The 17181-nt window shown below is 40.5% G+C and overlaps 1 protein-coding gene across 1 annotated transcript in view; it reads right to left on the bottom strand.

The window, feature by feature from the left end:
* Positions 1 to 231: 231 nt before the first annotated feature.
* TAPT1 (transmembrane anterior posterior transformation 1) overlaps positions 232 to 17181 on the bottom strand; it is a gene marked incomplete at its 5' end in the record, with an annotated part of 72900 nt that continues 55950 nt past the window's right edge. The window contains 6 exons of the mRNA XM_081959417.1: positions 232 to 1933; positions 5629 to 5789; positions 7318 to 7394; positions 7790 to 7858; positions 11430 to 11489; positions 15714 to 15823. Of these exons, the coding sequence (XP_081815543.1) occupies positions 1704 to 1933; positions 5629 to 5789; positions 7318 to 7394; positions 7790 to 7858; positions 11430 to 11489; positions 15714 to 15823 (707 nt within the window). The 3' untranslated portion in view covers positions 232 to 1703. The remainder of the gene's footprint in view (positions 1934 to 5628; positions 5790 to 7317; positions 7395 to 7789; positions 7859 to 11429; positions 11490 to 15713; positions 15824 to 17181) is intronic.

Below are 17181 nucleotides of genomic sequence, written 5' to 3'. Positions count from 1 at the left end.
GTCAGAGATACATGAACCTGCCAACAGCATTTTCTACATGAACATGGACACCCCATCAATCTTTAGGGCTACTGCTGGAAGAATTGTTATCTCCTATATGTGTGTACAATACTTGAGGATGGATGGATGTGAAGTAAAACTCAATTTGCTTCCTCATCCTTCAAATTTCTTCTAGCAAAAAAGCTGGGAGTCTTGAATATGTGGTTGCTGTTTTCTTTTGTAAACAAAGGCTACAAAATTGAGTTTTTATTTTGACACACAAGATGCAATTATAAAATCCATACATAATTGTTTTACAAGGAAAAGATCATTCCAAGCTTCCTTTCAGCTACATTTAAATAAAATCAAATTACAAGATTTAACAAATGTTCTGAATTGAATTTTAATGAATCAAATTTGTCAGCAGCAGTACGTCTATGAAATTAATATCTTGTCAACTTCAACTTCAAGCTTTATATTTCTCCCACAATGTTCTCTTAAGTTGAGAAGCTGGTCAAAGGAGGTTGGCAGCATGAGGAGAAAATTATTAGAAAGACTTGACTATCCATACTGCCTTCTTTCTTGGAACCTGCTTGTCAGGATACCATTCCCACATATTCATCCTCTCAACTTTGGGGAAATAATAAATGTATTCTGGGCTTCAAACATTTGTTTTGGCCACTCTGCAACAGCTAAGAAGTAAGTTGCCAAAGATTTGCTTATTATTCAACACACACAATTTTGCTTTTTATTTTTAAAAAAAGACACTTGATATTGCATTGTGTTCCTTAGGCATTGAGGATAGAGAAGAAAGGAGCACCTTGAGTATAAATTTGCTCTTAAATATGTGGAGCTAAAAAGAACCATAATTCTTGTCTTAAATCTTCTGTGCACTCCTCTATACGCATCAAGTGAAGCTGTTTCATATTTCAAAACGCTAGTTTCATAAAGCTAGTTTTCAGGAAAATCTATTTCAGTCTGTCATTTTGGCAACATGCAGCTTTTCCAGCCAAAGCAAAAAAAGAAATACTCTCCAGTTGCTTGACATATAATGCAAAGGAAATTGTTGCACAGTGAATAGGCTGGCAGCTGGAACTGAAGCATACTGATTTCTACCTTGATACTTAAAATGCTGAAGAGCAAAGTTAAGCTCCTGACTTCTTGTTCCTTCAAACTTTCAACTCTTTCCTTGTTATGATCAATTTCTGATTTAAAAGCTTAAGATTTAGGATGAAGACAATTAATAGAAAATCTTTAAGGATGGTCCATTTTAGTTAGATGAAATGCATTTTGAGCCATCTCCTGGGGGTAGGTTTATCCTGATTATTTATTTTCCTGTAAATCTGGGGGAAAATGGCAAGAAGAGTGGTGCTTCTCAAGAACTTTTCAAAATTCTCTGTTCAAAATTCTCTGGCAAAACGAAGTGTGAAGGAAGCACAGATTCATTCAGGAAAAAGGTTGTAAAGGTAGGTCACTTTTCAGAAAAGCGACACTGCAGCTCTGTCCAATTGTCAATGGTTTCTTCTTTTAAAAAAAAGCATTTTTCAAAATACCAAGGTTACAAAGCTGACACTTGATCCATTTTTCAAGCCAACTTACACCCTGTCAATAGATTTGTTGTTGATAATTTAAGTTTTAAATAAATATTGGTGTGCCTATTTGGCATCTGTCTGTCACTGGCAGCCCTTCCTGTTCCAACTGCTCAGTCTCCCACTCACAGACTGCTAGTCAATTCGATTTCCACAAATGGTAAACCTGTCTATCTCCAACAAATCTTTCTTCGTAGATTTGAATTTGGATTCTGCACTGTCTTGGCATATGTCTTTCTCATCTCCGTCAGGAGTGGTCAGAAATTGGTCAGAGGGACTTGTCACCAGTTGGGGGGCTACATTTTCCTTTGGTTGCACAGGCTGACTGGTTACTGAAGCGGAGAAGCCTTCCTCGGTGGAAAGTCCTGTATGGAATATAAGCACAAACTCATTTTGTTGTCTTTATTTAGATCATTGTAGCCACCCACTCAAAGAGACTCTAGTTCAGTGTCTACCAATAAAATATATTTCAAAGGGGAGGGAAGAGGGGAATCCAAGAACATCAAACACCCTTATGGCATTTTCAAAACTAACAAATGGATTGCTGTCTTCTTCATCAGATACAAAGGTGCCATCACACTTTTCATTGGGTTTTCTGCAACAGTGCAATATAAGCACCTTGTCTCAGGGAAGACACAAGACAACTCAAACTACTTTGTTTGGGTTTTTAAGAATTCAGTCATACATTTTCTTTGGTTTGCTAATGATAGTGTTCCATACTAAATCTGATTCTTTGATGACATATGATTCCATTTTCATGTAAGACCTTTCAGCCAATAAATACGTAAGCATGAAGGTGTATAGGGGAAGTCTTGAATGTGGTTTGAGTATCCTTAGCAGGTAGAACAACTCATTACCCAAAAATGTAAGATGAAGCTTTGTCTCCATTATTGTAACAATAGGAACTCTTAGCACAGGACAGCATAAAACATGTGTTCATTCAATAAGGGACCTTTATAATTAGAGCATGTAATTATGACCACTAATTTGGAAAAGCTTTAAAGATCACATTAAAGAATTACATCTTATTGAAGCTGGTGCTCTTTAATCAAATAGGAAACTTTCTAATCAGAGATGTAACAAATGGGAGGAAAGGGCCATTTCCCCCCAAATTAGTCGGGGGTACCACTTTTTACTCCAATCTTGGAACAAATGAGATTATTTAAGTGACACTGTTCTTGCAGCTTGCTTGTTTGTTTGTTTCCTAGATCACTTATTATCTATTTATTCCTGCAGTGAAAACTGAAAGAGCAAATTAGCAAATCAAATAGAAGGTACAATTATCATTTGCTAGAGCCCCTTGAAGAGAGGAAGGGGAAAGAAGGAACATGCAATTACTTACCATATTTTTTGGACTATAAGACGCACTAAGATTTTGAAGAGGTAATTTTTTTAAAAAAGTGTTTGCACTCTACAGACCCTCTGCACAACTTGTTTTTTGTGAAAAACATGACCTGCGGAGAGTTTGAGAGGCCTGCAAAGTGCTCCTGGGGGCTGCCCCCCCCGCAAAACAACCCATTTTTTCACAAAAACGGCATGCATAGGCTTTGGGAGGCTTGTAGAGTGCTCCTGGGGCTGGGGGAGGGCACAAATGAGCAAAAATGGCCCGTTTTTTGCTCGTTTTTGCACTCCCCAGCCCCCAGGAGCATTTTGCAGGCCTCCCAAACCCTCTGCACGTCCATTTTTGCAAAGGGGGCGGAGGTTCGGGAGGCCAAAAATGCTGTATTCAGTGTATAAGACGCACCTAGATTTTCACCCTCTTTTTTTGGGGGGGGGGGGCAAAGGTGACCTTATACTCCAAAAAATACAGTATGTTTGGGACAGAAAACTGTTTTGGGACTCAGAAAATAATTGCTGCTTCTTTGACAGGTAAGCTCTACACTCATATTAAAAACTGTGCAATGGGGAAGTTAGACTTTTGAATTGCATCCTGCATATTATGCCTGAAGTTTTTACAATGCAGATGGCAAAGTTTTGCTTCATTGAGCTTTGAAAATGCAAAAGTCTGCCTTATGAAGAAGAAAACTTAATGCAACTGTCAGAGAAGGGCATTTTATATTGTCTGCTGTGATGTTCATGGCTGATTTTGAAAATAATGCATTGCTCTGACTTGTTTTTTTTAAATGGGCTCACTTTTAGGACTGCTTGTATAAAGAAATATGAAAAAACAGGCAGAGAATGTGCTTTCGTTGTTTTATGGTGGGATTTTAATGTTTTTTTTAATCTTGCCCTTAAAAATTGTTTCCTTGGCCAATTTTTCTGTAACAGGTAGGGCCATGTAAACGATCACCTTACTTCCTTGCATGCATGCCTGTGTGAAAAGCAAGTAAGGAAGGTATATGTTATCACTATCCTCTATGATGGTATACCTGATACGTTTATGAAATATTTGCCTTATAAAAACACAAGGTAGTTGAAATACTCATTGTGGAGTCACTGTATTCAGAGTTTGGAATAAACCTGTTATTCTTTTTTATACCAATCGATACTTCCTAGCAGCACAAAATTAGCCACTGTTTGTACTGATTGAGCCTTCAGCAAAATATTCTGACTACCAAGATTGTTCTTTTTACTTCTACCATGTTTCCCTGAAAATAAGACAGGGTCTTATTTTCTTTTTACACACAAAATATGGCTTGGGCCTTATTATGAGGGGAGGGTTTATTGTTTTGGGGTTGCCGGGCGGCTACTCTCTTGCGAGTGGGCTCCAAAAGAGCCAGGCACAGCCTCATGGGCGAGTGGCTGTGTTGCGCTGTTGCAGCAGCCCAACACAGCAGCCTTGAAGCGACCACACTCATGAGCAGCCACGTGGCAAACCCCCTTTCCAGCCGAGCACAGCGCCATTCACTGACCTAGGAGTATCGCCAAGCCGCGTGAGCGCCTGCTCGCCGCTGCTGCGTGGCTCCCGCAGCTTGGCGCCTTCGAAATGGCAGTGAATGGCGCTCTGCACGGCTGGAGAAGGGGGTTGCATGAGCGGCTGTTCCGCTGTTGCTCGCGCGCCTCCCAGCCTCATGATGCCCTGGCCCAGCTCTCTCCGCAGAGCCAGGGGACCTCCGCTGCTGCTACATGGCTTTTTCTGCAGCTTCCAAACCGAGTCTTCCGGCAGTGGCCGCTCTAGGCGTACGCTCTATGGTTGTGGGCCAGCTGCCGGCAGAGCGTACAACCATAGAACGTACGCTGCCAAAAGACTCAATTTGGAAGTTGCAGAAAAAGCCATGCGGTGGCAGCGGAAGTCCCCTAGGTCTGCGGAGAGAGCTGGGCCAGGGCATCGTGAGGCTGGGAGGTACGCAAGCGACAGCGGAACAGCCGCTTGAGGAACCCCCCTCTCCAGCCGTTCAGAATGCCATTCACTGCCATTTCGAAGGAGGAGCTGTGGGAGCTGTGCAGCGGCAAACAGGCACTCACACGGCTTGGCGATACCCATAGGTCAGTGAATGGCGCTGTGCCCTGCTGGAAAGGGGGTTTGTTGGGTGGCTGCTCACAAGTGTGGTTGCTTCATGGCTGCTGTGTTGCACTGCTGTGACAGCGCAACACAGCCATTCGCCCATGAGGCTGTGCCTGGCAACCCCCTCTTCAGCTGGGCACAGAGCCACTCACCAACATAGCGGTATCACGAAGGTGCTAAGCAACATGATCACCTTTGCCTCCCCCCCCCCGGTTCCCATGGCTTGGTACCTTCGGGATACCGCTAGGTTGGTGAGCAGTGCTCTGCCTGGCCGGAGGTGGAGGATTGTCCAGGGGGCTTATTTATGGGGGAGGGCTTATATTTTTGCCCATCAGAAAAATGTGGCATGGCCTTATTATTAGGACATGTCGGAATTTCGGGGAAACACGGTATGTAGAGTGGTCTGAGGATTCTGAAGCAATAAAAGGACTGCTGAGGGTTCATATGCACTTCAAACCTTGCAAAATTCATTCTTCTTAAGAGGAAAAAGTGTAAAGCTGGTTTTATTCAGAACTATTAAGATTTAGCTCCTTAGATGCTACCAGTCACTTTATACTAAGTCAAATAAGATGCCTCTGCTTAATACTGGGATCGGCATTTTGAGGTTTCACTTACCTTGAGGAGACTTGTACTTGCTCTGTGCTTTGCCAGCAGATTTTCCTGGGGTGCTGAAAGGAGGTGGGTTGAACAACTTCTCCTCCATTTTTGCTTCTTTGACATAATGGCAGGACTTTCCCAGCAATATAATGCTGTTGAGTACCTTAAGTGATATTAAACTGAAAACAAGAAGCGCACAGGATTAGATATCATGGCCCGAACAAGTTCACCTCCCCCAGAGGCTTCCTCAAGCTGTTTATTATGACAACACATACACACAGTTTTAATCTGTGGTGCATTAACTAGAAATGTAGAACAAACTTATTAAATTTGTGCCAGGGAGCCTGGATTCATTTTGGTAAAGAACCTGATGCGCCTCCAAGAAGGGGCTTCAGATGAGTTTGACTACCTGGCTGTGTGGACAAATGGTCCTGTTTTTCGCAAAAAGCTGGCTGAGCAGATGAAGAACCGCTACCCAGCTACCAGTGCTGTTCTTAAAGATGAGGGGGGCAGATGCTACCGAGTCCAACTTCAAGGAGGCCTCCCAATAATTATCATGCAGCATATTACCATCATATTCGAACATCAACACCCTGCATTATTGAGTGTGTCGGGGCACCAGGGCAGGCAAACATGCATTCGCACACCTTTCCCTGTATTTCCACACCCAAGAATAGAGAGGTTTATACCTGCCATGTTCAAATTAGCTGGACAAGAGCGTACTAACGATGATAAAATATTTTATTTTATGATTTCCCATTATTATTCATCATGAAATTCCCTCTTTAAGAGTTTGCCAAGCCTGGAAATCTTAACTAAATCATGAATTGGGCACTGATACCAAGTTATGACATCAAGTGTACTTAGTGGAAAATTAATTCCATTAAAAGTAGCAGGATTTGCTTTCAAAATAAAGGTTATGGTGGGCAATAATTCTGTGAAATATTTTACCCTCTTTAGAAATGTAACTTTCTAGAGATGGGTGGCACAAAAATTCAATAAACAAACAAACAAACCGGAAGCATGTTTTAAAGTGGCAGTTGACTTTTGGAAAGAGAAAATAAACACATTAAAGATTTATTGTCCAACCTTGGAGACATAAACAAGTTACCTTTTAAAACAAGAATTTTATGATTCTTGACTAATGTATCTTGTCTTTTTATGTACATTGAGAGTATATGCACCAAAGACAAATTCCTTGTGTGTCCAATCACATTTGGCCAATAAAGAGTTCTATTCTGTTCTATGTGGCTTTCAACTATTGAGCAGTTTGCAGAATTGATTGTTCTAGATCAATCATGGATGACTAATAAATCATGGCATCAGTTCATTAATATGTGTATGTCTGTAAGTATATATATATCTTGTATTCTTTTTTCTTCTAATTTTGTGTACTCTTTTTCATCACATATTGTATTTAATTAATGAAAAATATTTTCTTAAAAGCTCAATGGACAAAATATATTTAACCTGTGTGATTAAGCAATAATCATCATGATTAAGAAATCTTAGTTCTAAACATTTTATTTATATACTGTAGTAAAACCTTAAATCTTTGTATTTAATATTTCATTACCAACTCTGTGGTGCTGATATATTCTTAATAACAAAATGGGACTTCATTGTAAGAACTTTTTTATGTTCCATGTTTTGGTATTCTGTTATACCTACAGATAAGCTTTAGACAATTATTTGATTTGCACTTACCCACAACAGAAAAGAATTACACAGGAATAGGACAAGACCCCTTGAACTTTTACAGAACTTGTAACAACTCTGATAAGCTAGAAAGAGAAATAACAGGGAATTATTTCTGAGTTATTATTATTAATTATTTCTGAAAAGGCATGAACGTGTAGTTGAAATTGTTTAAGTTACTTTAAATATGATTTAACATTTAAGATACCCCATGTTAAATTATTTTAACAGATAGCAGCAGTACACAATTTTATTTCAATAACATTCAATAACCCACACTTTAACCCAGGACAGAAGGCCATCTCAATTTAACCTGAAAATCCTGTTCATTAAGTCCACAATTACAGTATAGAATTATCCAAATTTTAAAATAAGAGTCAATATTATTTTATTTTTATTAACTAACATGCTCAGGAAAATATTATTTGATCCCCTGGGGCAATTTTCACTAGGTACTATGTGGGGAAAAAACATGACTTACTAAAACAGCCAGTGGGAGTGGAATAAAGCCCATTCTCCTGGATACAGAGTCACTGTAATCTGTATATGCCTGGAGGTAGAGAGCAGAGAGCAGACTATGAAAAAAAGCACTGGAACAGGCAAAACATTGAAGTACTAAGAAGTCTTGGAAGTCTGTTTACGTATTGCAAATTACATGTTATTACATTACATTATTACATATTTCAAATTTATTTACTTTAAATTCAAACTCATAAAGGGAATTAAAAATCAGTTCACAACTGATCAGCATATATTAGTGGTTCAGGGGCAGAACTTGGCTGAAAAAAACAAAGGAAATTTGATGGGGTTAGTACTTTGATGTGCACTTTGATGGGGGAGCATCAGGAAGCAATAAATCTGCAGGCAGTTGAAGTAAATATTGGAAGAAGTAAATGGCAATCTATTTCCATAACTGTTGCCACAAAAGTGACAAAAATATGTCCATTTTGTCATTAGGAGTCTTTTTTGATACTTCTAAATTATCTAATGGAAGGCCCTGAGATGGATCATACAAATTAACAGGTACAGCATTGAATGGTTTTAAAACTAGGTTGAATTACCGTGTTTCCTCAAAAATAAGACACGCCCTGCTAATAAGCCCAATCGGGCTTTTCAGAGCATGCGCCATAATAAGCCCTCCCCCCCAAATAAGCCTGCCCCCAACTATTTAAGTGCATGCGCAGCTGGTCCCCGCCATTACCACTGTACCACCTATCGGTACAGCTTCCAGGGCAAAAAGAGGGCGTGCCGCAAAAAGAGCTGCAGGCCCAGCAAAGTGCTTCACGCTCTGTTCCCTCCCGTGCAAAGAGCCCGCCGCAAAGAGTGGTAGGCCAGCAATGCGATCACCCCCTCCTGCCTGTTCCCTCTCGCGCAAAAAACACCGCCCACCCCACCCCAATGGTAAAGGCAGTCTGGTTCCCTTCCCCGCTGCCCCTTTAGTGTAAAAAAAAACCTCGCAAGTTTAACTGATGAGGTTTTTTTTTTACAAGGGGATTCATTGGACAAAAGGGCGAGGAACACGACGGACCTGGAAAGGTAAGAGGCGCGCCTCGCGGCCCAACACCGTCCACCTCGTCCCAATAGTAAAGGCAGCCTGCCTGGTTCCCTTCCCCGCTGCCCCTTTAGCGAGGGGTGGCAGGTGGGGGGGAAGCGAGGCGTGCCTCTTACCTGTTCAGCCCCGCTGCGTTCCTCACCCATTCGTCCAGTGAAGCCCCTTGTAAAAAAAACCTCGCAAGTTGAACTCATGAGGTTTGTTTTACAAGGACGAAAGGGCAAGGAACGCAGCGGAGCTGTCAGTCTCCCGTAGCACTAGGACACGCATTTCGCTTCTCCCCCCACTGCTACCCCTCACTAAAGGGACGTCAGGGAAGGGAAGCAGCCAGGCCCGGCGTTATCATTGGGACTTGGTGGGAGGTGTTCTTTTTGGATGAGAGGGAATGGGGTACAAGGTGCGTTGCTGGCCTGCCACCTCCCACCCCCAATGTAACAGCTGCCTGGCTTCTTCCCTTCCTCAACATCCCTTTAGCGAGGGGTAGGGGGGGAGAAGCGAGACGCATGTCCTAGTGTGGAATGGGACTGTTCTCCTCCTGCCCTTTGCCCGCCTATTTCGCCCCTAGGGTTTCTCCCCCAGTCATCCACCTCTTATCACTTCGCCTCCGCTGTGAGGCACCTGGCTGTTCGTCCTTCTCTTCCATCCTCAGCCCTTCCTCAGGGGCCTTTGGGAGATATACTCTTCACCCCGGACTTTTGGGCTCAAGAGACAAATTAGCCGCCAGCCAATCGGAGGAAGGGAAGGGAGAAAGAGAGAGGCACGGAGGGAGAAAGTGTTTTGTGTCAAGTTTCCAGTTGTCTCGGATCCGAGCTAGAAAATCTAATAAATCCTTTGCATTCCCCCCACCCCAAAATGCTGGGGAATAGCTAATAAATCCTTTGCAATCACCCCCACCCCAAAATGCTGGGGAAGAGTCCCTTTTGGGAGAGGGGGCGGTATAATAAGTTTGAAATAAATAAATAAATTTCTCCTGAGGGCCTATTTTCTCTCTTTTATCTTTGCACAGGCTTAAATGTATATTATTAAGAGTTCACCATTGTTCTGTGGTAAGATTCCCCAACACATGTCAACCATAGGTATACTTCACATTTTGAAAACACATTCAGGCTCCCTCAAATTGATATCCTAATTATTCTAAATTACTCTAGTCATGTAAGCTAACTACATTGTAAAACTCAGGCATATATCCTAACTTAGATTTACATCCTTCCTGGCAGTGTTTATGTTTTGTTATCTTTTCCCTTCTCTGTTTGCTTAATTGTCCATTTGGTCCCCGTATTAACAGCACAAAAGGTGTGAGGATTGCTCTGGTATTTGAGATAAAGCATAGTTACGTGCCGATTCCTGGAGGAGATAGGGATGGCATATAAAGGATTTAGATCTTATCACAGGAAGAATGCAAGTGATTGTTAGCATATGTTTTTCTCCCACCCTCACTAAAGGGACGTCGAGGAAGGGAAGAAGCCAGGCAGCTGTTACATTGCGGATGGGGTGGGAGGTGGCAGGCCAGCAACGCACCTCGCACCCCATTCCTTCTCATGCAAAAAGAACACCTCCCACCAAGCCCCAATGATAATGGCGGGCCTGGCTGCTTCCCTTCCCCGACATCCCTTTAGTGATGGGTAGCAGTGGGGGGAGAAGCGAGACACGTGTCCTAGTGCTACGGGAGACTGACAGCTCCGCTGCGTTCCTTGCCCTTTCGTCCTTGTAAAAAAAACCTCGTGAGGTCAATTTGCGGGGTTTTTTTTACAAAGGGCTTCACTGGACGAATGGGCGAGGAACGCAGTGGGGCTGAACAGGTAAGAGGCATGCCTCGCTTCCCCCCCCCACCTGCCACCCCTCGCTAAAGGGACGGCGGGGAAAGGAACCAGGCAGGCTGCCTTTACCATTGGGACGAGGTGGGCGGTGTTGGGCCACGAGGCACGCCTCTTACCTTTCCAGGTTCGTCATGTTTCTCGTTTGATAGAACTCGCGAGAAGGGTTTTTTTTTTCCCCAGCGGCTTCCCTGGACACAATGGCGAGGAACGCGAAGGAGCTGGAAAGGTAAAAGGCGAGCCTCGCTTCTTGCGTGCCCCAGAAAATAATAAGCCCTTCCCTATAATAAGCCCAAGGCCATATTTCGTGGGTAAAAAAAATAAAATAAGACCCTGTCTTATTTTCGGGGAAACACGGTACTTCCAATAATATTTTATTCTTAGTTCATTATGACATAAATAGTGCAAGTAAAAGGCATTTCCTAGGAATACTGGAAATTAAATCAGGTGCTTGTGGCCACAGGGATGTCTTTGGAAGTTCAACTTCACGCAGAGATCCAAGTTACATATGGTGATCTCTCCAATTGCAATACTTTTCTAGTTTAGTCCTAATGTAAAATTAAATTGCAAGCAAATCTAATTAAATGTGCACATTTCTCAGTACTGAATTAAAAAAAAAGTTTGTATAAAACAGGGGTGTCCAAACTTGGCAACTTTAAGACTTGTGGCTGGGGAATTCTGGGAGTTGAAGTCCACAAGTCTTAAAGTTGCCAAGTTTGGACACCCCTGGTATAAAACTACAATCCAGTACTTACATTTTTCTGCCGACTGCTAACAAAGTCAAAGGCAAGGCTGGCTTTGTATTCACTGTAAACCTGTGGACAGGATAACATATGTAAATCCTTTTATTAGCCATTTGATAGATTAATAGCAGACACTTATTATTAGAGAGAAAAGATAAATGTGCATATGAAAACCCTTCAGTCTGTTTGCTTTTGAATATTCATGTAGCCAGGGACAGCATCTGCAGAAATCAAAATCCTAAGTCAGATGGAAATAACACTCTTTGGTTGCTTCAATTGGACTAGGGATAATAGGTGGGGTATATGTTTGTGTTCTTAAAAGGAGGATAGAAGATGAGGAAGTGTGTAGATAATCCACTCAAAGGAAATAAGAAATATGTAAGAACCAAGTTTGTGGGCTCCAGGCAGGGGTCAAAACCCTTTCTTGGGTTTGACATGCCCCTAATAACACCCAGACGTTGTTACTAATGTAGGTTTTCTTATCTTTTCTTTCTACACATAGGACAAATGAGCTGGGTGATTTGACGAAGAGAGATATATAACCATTCTGTAATCCCCTTTCAGTGAACAGCTAAGAGAGACCTCTTCCCCCAGCCCACAAGGTACAGGCAGACCCTAACATTTAGAGGCTTCAAAGTCATTATAGTTGGAATTAGAGTACATAAATTATATTGAAAGATTATACTAAAATAGAAAATTTGGATTAAAATTTAGGGAGGTCTATAGTCCAAGTTTTTAAATAAAGCCCCTAAATAATGTTCTGTTTTTGTCACTAAACCCAATTCAGGTTCACTATCAAAAATCTTGGGGATATGGAATAGTATGGCTTTCAAAACTTTGGGAGAGAAAATTAAGCCATGCACATTTTAAAAGATGCTACATAATTATTATATGAATTATATCATATTAAATTTACATAATTATGTAAACTTATTACATTCTTTTAGGGAATTTGTTAAGTTCCTTTATTAAATCATTTAAAGCAGCAACCAACTCATCCTCGATGTGAGCCTGCCTTCCACAGGGCAACACAATGAAAAAGAAAACCACTTTCCTTCTTGTTTATTTGTAAGCTGTTGCAATTCAAATAGAATTTTAAGAATAAAGGTAAGTTGGAGAATACTTGTGTTATCAGAATTCTGTCATCTTGTAGTTTAAAGGCAGAGGAGCCACACCCTGCTGTCCTGAAAGTATGGTGGGAATTCATTGCTGATACACTTAATTTAGGAACACTTTAAATATATCCCAGGAGAAAAATAAAAACAATACAAAGGCTCTTATGCAGAAATAAACTTTACTGTCAGATTATCATCTGAAGCTGCCATCTTCAGCTTCTTTGCTTCCCTGGCATCCCGCCATAAACCAAAAAGGAGGGGAAAAAGGAATTTGGGGAAGTTAAGCTCAGGTTGTAAAGGGGAAGACAAATGGAGAAGGGGGGGGGGGGAGAATCTGACAAGAACCAGAGGTGTCAAACCACAATAAGTCAATCCCCAAGGACACCTGGCCTGGGAATGGAATGCAAAACTACATTGAGAGGCACCAAACATCAAAGTGGTTTCCAAAACATTAAAATGGAATACTATTGGACACTGTTGAACTGGTCAAGCGGGGAGGGCCAGGGAAAGGGGAAAAATGTAACCTTTGCATGGGAATACTCAGTTCTAGCTTTACTTTCACTGCAACTGCCTGACATTAGTAAAAGAACCTGTACTTCAACCAAATGAAGTCAAGAGTCTTTCTTTCCAAAATGACTAAGTTGGAGCAGTTCTGACATTAAGCTCCTCCCTGGCTGGGATATAAGGAGGGGTGTGTGGGCGGCGCGGTTGTCGGAGACAATCATGCATGCTCCAGAACATGTCCCTGCAGCGGATTCCTTGCCAGGATTTCCTTGCCACTATCCAAGTTGGTCAATATATAAACAATATATAAACCATGATGGCAGTACTGTAGCTTTAAGTACTGCTGTAAAATGTGATTGGTTGCTGTTACCTCAAGCAGCCATAAGAGGAAGCTAGAATGACCGTTAGCTCTCTGTTTGTTAGATGCTGATCGGTGTAGACGTATTGTGAGTTACTGTGAGTTTTGCTACTGTTAGCGACTTTGTGTGCTGAACTGGTTATATGATACTGAACTGTGTTCGATGGATCACTCCTTAACTGAGAGCATGGATAACTGACTGACTGAACCGTGTGTAAATTGAACTCTGAATACCTATATTTTCCACAGAAGTAAAATACTATTACTTTAACTATTCAGTGTCCCTGTATGCTGGTTTGTGCGTGTTCTTCCACACCACTATCATTACGCTTCTCTGCACACTCGCTCTTCTAACGGGGAGCTTACCTAACAGTCAGGACTCTTTGTGTTGGGATTGAAGTGTTAATTGAGGCTCCTTGCAGGGAACTTAAGAGACTGCTAAGGCTTGTGAATCACCTAAGGATGTGTGACCTAGAGCTTTGTCAGTGAATGTAGTGTATTCCTGCCTTTCTAAATAAAAAGGGGTTTCTCCTCACGAGTAGGCTGTTGAGTGGGGCTCGAGATGGCTAGATAAGAACACCATGCTGCCACTCCACCGGATGCTTCAAATGCAGAAAAAGAGGGGCACTGAGCAGCCAACTGCCGAACATTGCACCCAACACAAAAAGCCAAATTCCTGTATCTATAATATAATAAAAGGCCAAAACTGGGGATTTAGTAAACATTACAATACACCTTGATTGCAGCAAGAATAAACCTAGCACAATAACAAAAATAGATATGTTGACTACATTATTACGCAGGGAAACTAAAATGGAACAATAAGCTGCAATGCTAAAATTGACAATATACACTAGGGGTGTCCAAACTTGGGAACTTTAAGACTTGTGGACTTCAACTCCCAGAATTCCCCAGCCAGCCATGCTGGCTGGGGAATTCTGGGAATTGAAGTCCACAAGTCTTAAAGTTCCCAAGTTTGGACACCCCTGATATACACCCATCATGAAAGTTTCAATAGGAAGGCCTTCCTTATATACAATATATTACATAGCTAGGGAAATCTAGGCATATGTTTTAGTGCTCAAATAGAAACCAACAACAATTAGTAAGTGTCTAAACTGTGGTTCATGCTTGGGGATACAAATAAAAAGAAAGAGGTAGATAATTATTTTTTTTCTCATTTTCACTAGGTTTTTATAAATTGAAACACAGTGTCATCTTGCTTTTTCATCTTTGTGCTTCAACATTTCCTTTTCCTATTTCTTTTGTACTTCGATTTTGTAGCAAAAGACATATAATTTGTTTAAAAGGATAAATAAAGGGATAAATACAATTTAAACAACCATCAATCAAAAAAAAAAGTATAGCAGTTCTCAACTTACCACAATCACTTAGTGACTATTCAAAGTTACAACAGACCTCCCCAGGCTACTTATTATCCAGATTCAAAGTTCCAATCTCCCTCCTCCTCCCCCAGATTGCATGATTGCATTTTGGGCACCTGGAATGAGTCAATAAGTATGGCCATTTGCATCATCACATAATGACTGCAAACAACTTCATAACATTTGGCGTTAAGTGGTGATCCATTTTGTGATTTTTTTTTTAAGCTCAGTTATGTCCGTAAGTTGAGGACAGAAGTATTAATATTATGCAGAGTTCTTTGTTAAAATCTTGCTCAAGAACAGAACCAAGAGATAAGCAAATAAAGTACTAATTGCTCCAGTAAGCAGGTGTGCTTTGTGAGGTTGCCAACATTGGGAAAGGTGACAAAAGAAGTTACAGTTTAGCTGTAAATCTGAGCAGAAGGAACAAGTGATTGCTGTATCACTCTCCTATAATCAGCTTGGATTATTTTTCCATGTTCAACAACATAATCACCCCTGTCTTTTCCTATCCCCAACCTATGCTATCAGTTTTTACAAGTTAGCTTTTAAGTTTTTAATATGCAGATAGTTCTCTATTTTGGTGTTTCTCAATCTTTGCAACTTTAAGATATGTGGACTTCAACTCCCAGAATTTCCCAGCCAGCACTGCTCTTGAAAACACTGCTCCATAGTACAAAGATGTGGGAAGAACTCAACACAGGGAGCCTGCCTTTAGGAATAGCCCCAATCTAAGTGTAACTATAATAATTAATTAATTTTGTAAGATCTAATTCCATTTAAAAAAAGAAGTATGGTATATTTAGCTATTTTTAATCAATGGGAGTAACTCATCCACAGGTGAGAAAGGCAAGGCAATATTTCCCTCATTTCTTCTGTAAAACCTAAAACAGATTTGGTCCAATCATTTGGAAACGTTTAAGTATATACTTACATCAGCTGTGATGTCATTGAATTTGGTTATGAAAGCATGTTTCACAATATCAACAGCAACCTCTGATGCAATCACCATGCAGACATCAGGGAACAATACCCACAAATGATCTGTAAAAGAAGGGAGGAATTCACAGGAATAAACTTGGTCTGGAACAAAAAGAAATGATCTAAACATAGATGGAATGTCTTATTTTGCATTCCCCCCAATATAGGCAAAATAGAATCCTTAATCCATATTCTTAAAAGCGAAGTCTGAAAATATTTCATAGAATGCAGGCAAAATGTGAATCAGGACCAATTTCCTGACACTATCAGGGTCCTAAATCTGATCTGTACAAGGGTAAAATTGCATATAACCAAAGATACTGAGATGAATTGGGCTCTACTGAATGGAGCAGAGCAAAATACAAGGCATAGTCATTTGTTATCATGTCACTCAAAGCACTTCAGTAACTTGTAAAAGAAGGAATTAAAATTATGTAGCAGTCAGAACTTAATATCCAATGGCAATACAAAGACAAAGAATAAAGTGAAAAATAAACAAACAAATAAATATCTGCTGGTTTAAAAAAGATTAACGGAGTTGTTCTATACATAAAGCCTCAACTTAAACCTCAAATACTTATAGCAGATGAATATGGTAGATTTGTAATAGTGGAAATTGAACTTAATGGAATAAAATCAATAGTGGTTGGCGTGTACAGGCCAAATGATGGTAAAAGTGATTTTTAAAAGAATCTGATGGATCAATGATTACCCTTTTCAAATGAAAATTAGTTTGTGTTGGGGGATTTGAATTGAATAATTATACCAGCTTTGAATCTACTAAGGCAGTGCTTCTCAAATAGTGGGGCGGGCCCCCCAGGGGGGGCGCGAGGCTCCGTAAAGGGGGGCTCAGCTCAAATTATTTTATATATTTTTGTTTTGCAGGTTAAAGTTTTTTTTAATATTGTGTTCCTTTAAATCCTGTGCTCCTTTAAATCTTTTCTGCTACAGTTAATAAAGCTATTCTTTGTTGTAAATTGATCCACATTTCTTTCTTTTTTTATTCTCTTATACGTTAATAAGGATACAGTGTTATGCAGAGGTGTACTTATAACAATTTTATAGACAAATGATACTATTTACAGTCACGCGGGGGGCGCGAAATGTTTTCTTCTTCCTAGGGGGGGCATGACAGAAAATAATTGAGAAGCACTGTACTAAGGGGATTAAACATTTCCAGGGTAAATTACCAAAGACCATTTTTGAGATGAACAACAATTTAACACTAAAAGATTCATGGAGTATAAAAATGGCTATTCCAGAGAATATACCTTTTTTTCAGAAAGACAAATCTTTTTTCAAGGATATGATATGAACTAAAAATCTTGCAAATAAGATTTTAAAAGCAGACATTTTACCTAAATCCTTTTCTGATCATAATTCAGGTAGTAGGAGGAAATAGTTTTAGCTTCAGATGGAGA

Source organism: Natrix helvetica (assembly GCF_964273705.1).
Source record: "Natrix helvetica genome assembly, chromosome: 7".
Lineage (NCBI taxonomy): Eukaryota > Metazoa > Chordata > Lepidosauria > Squamata > Natricidae > Natrix > Natrix helvetica.
Note: the sequence above shows the minus strand (reverse complement) of the source record. Positions and strands in the feature narration are given on the sequence as shown.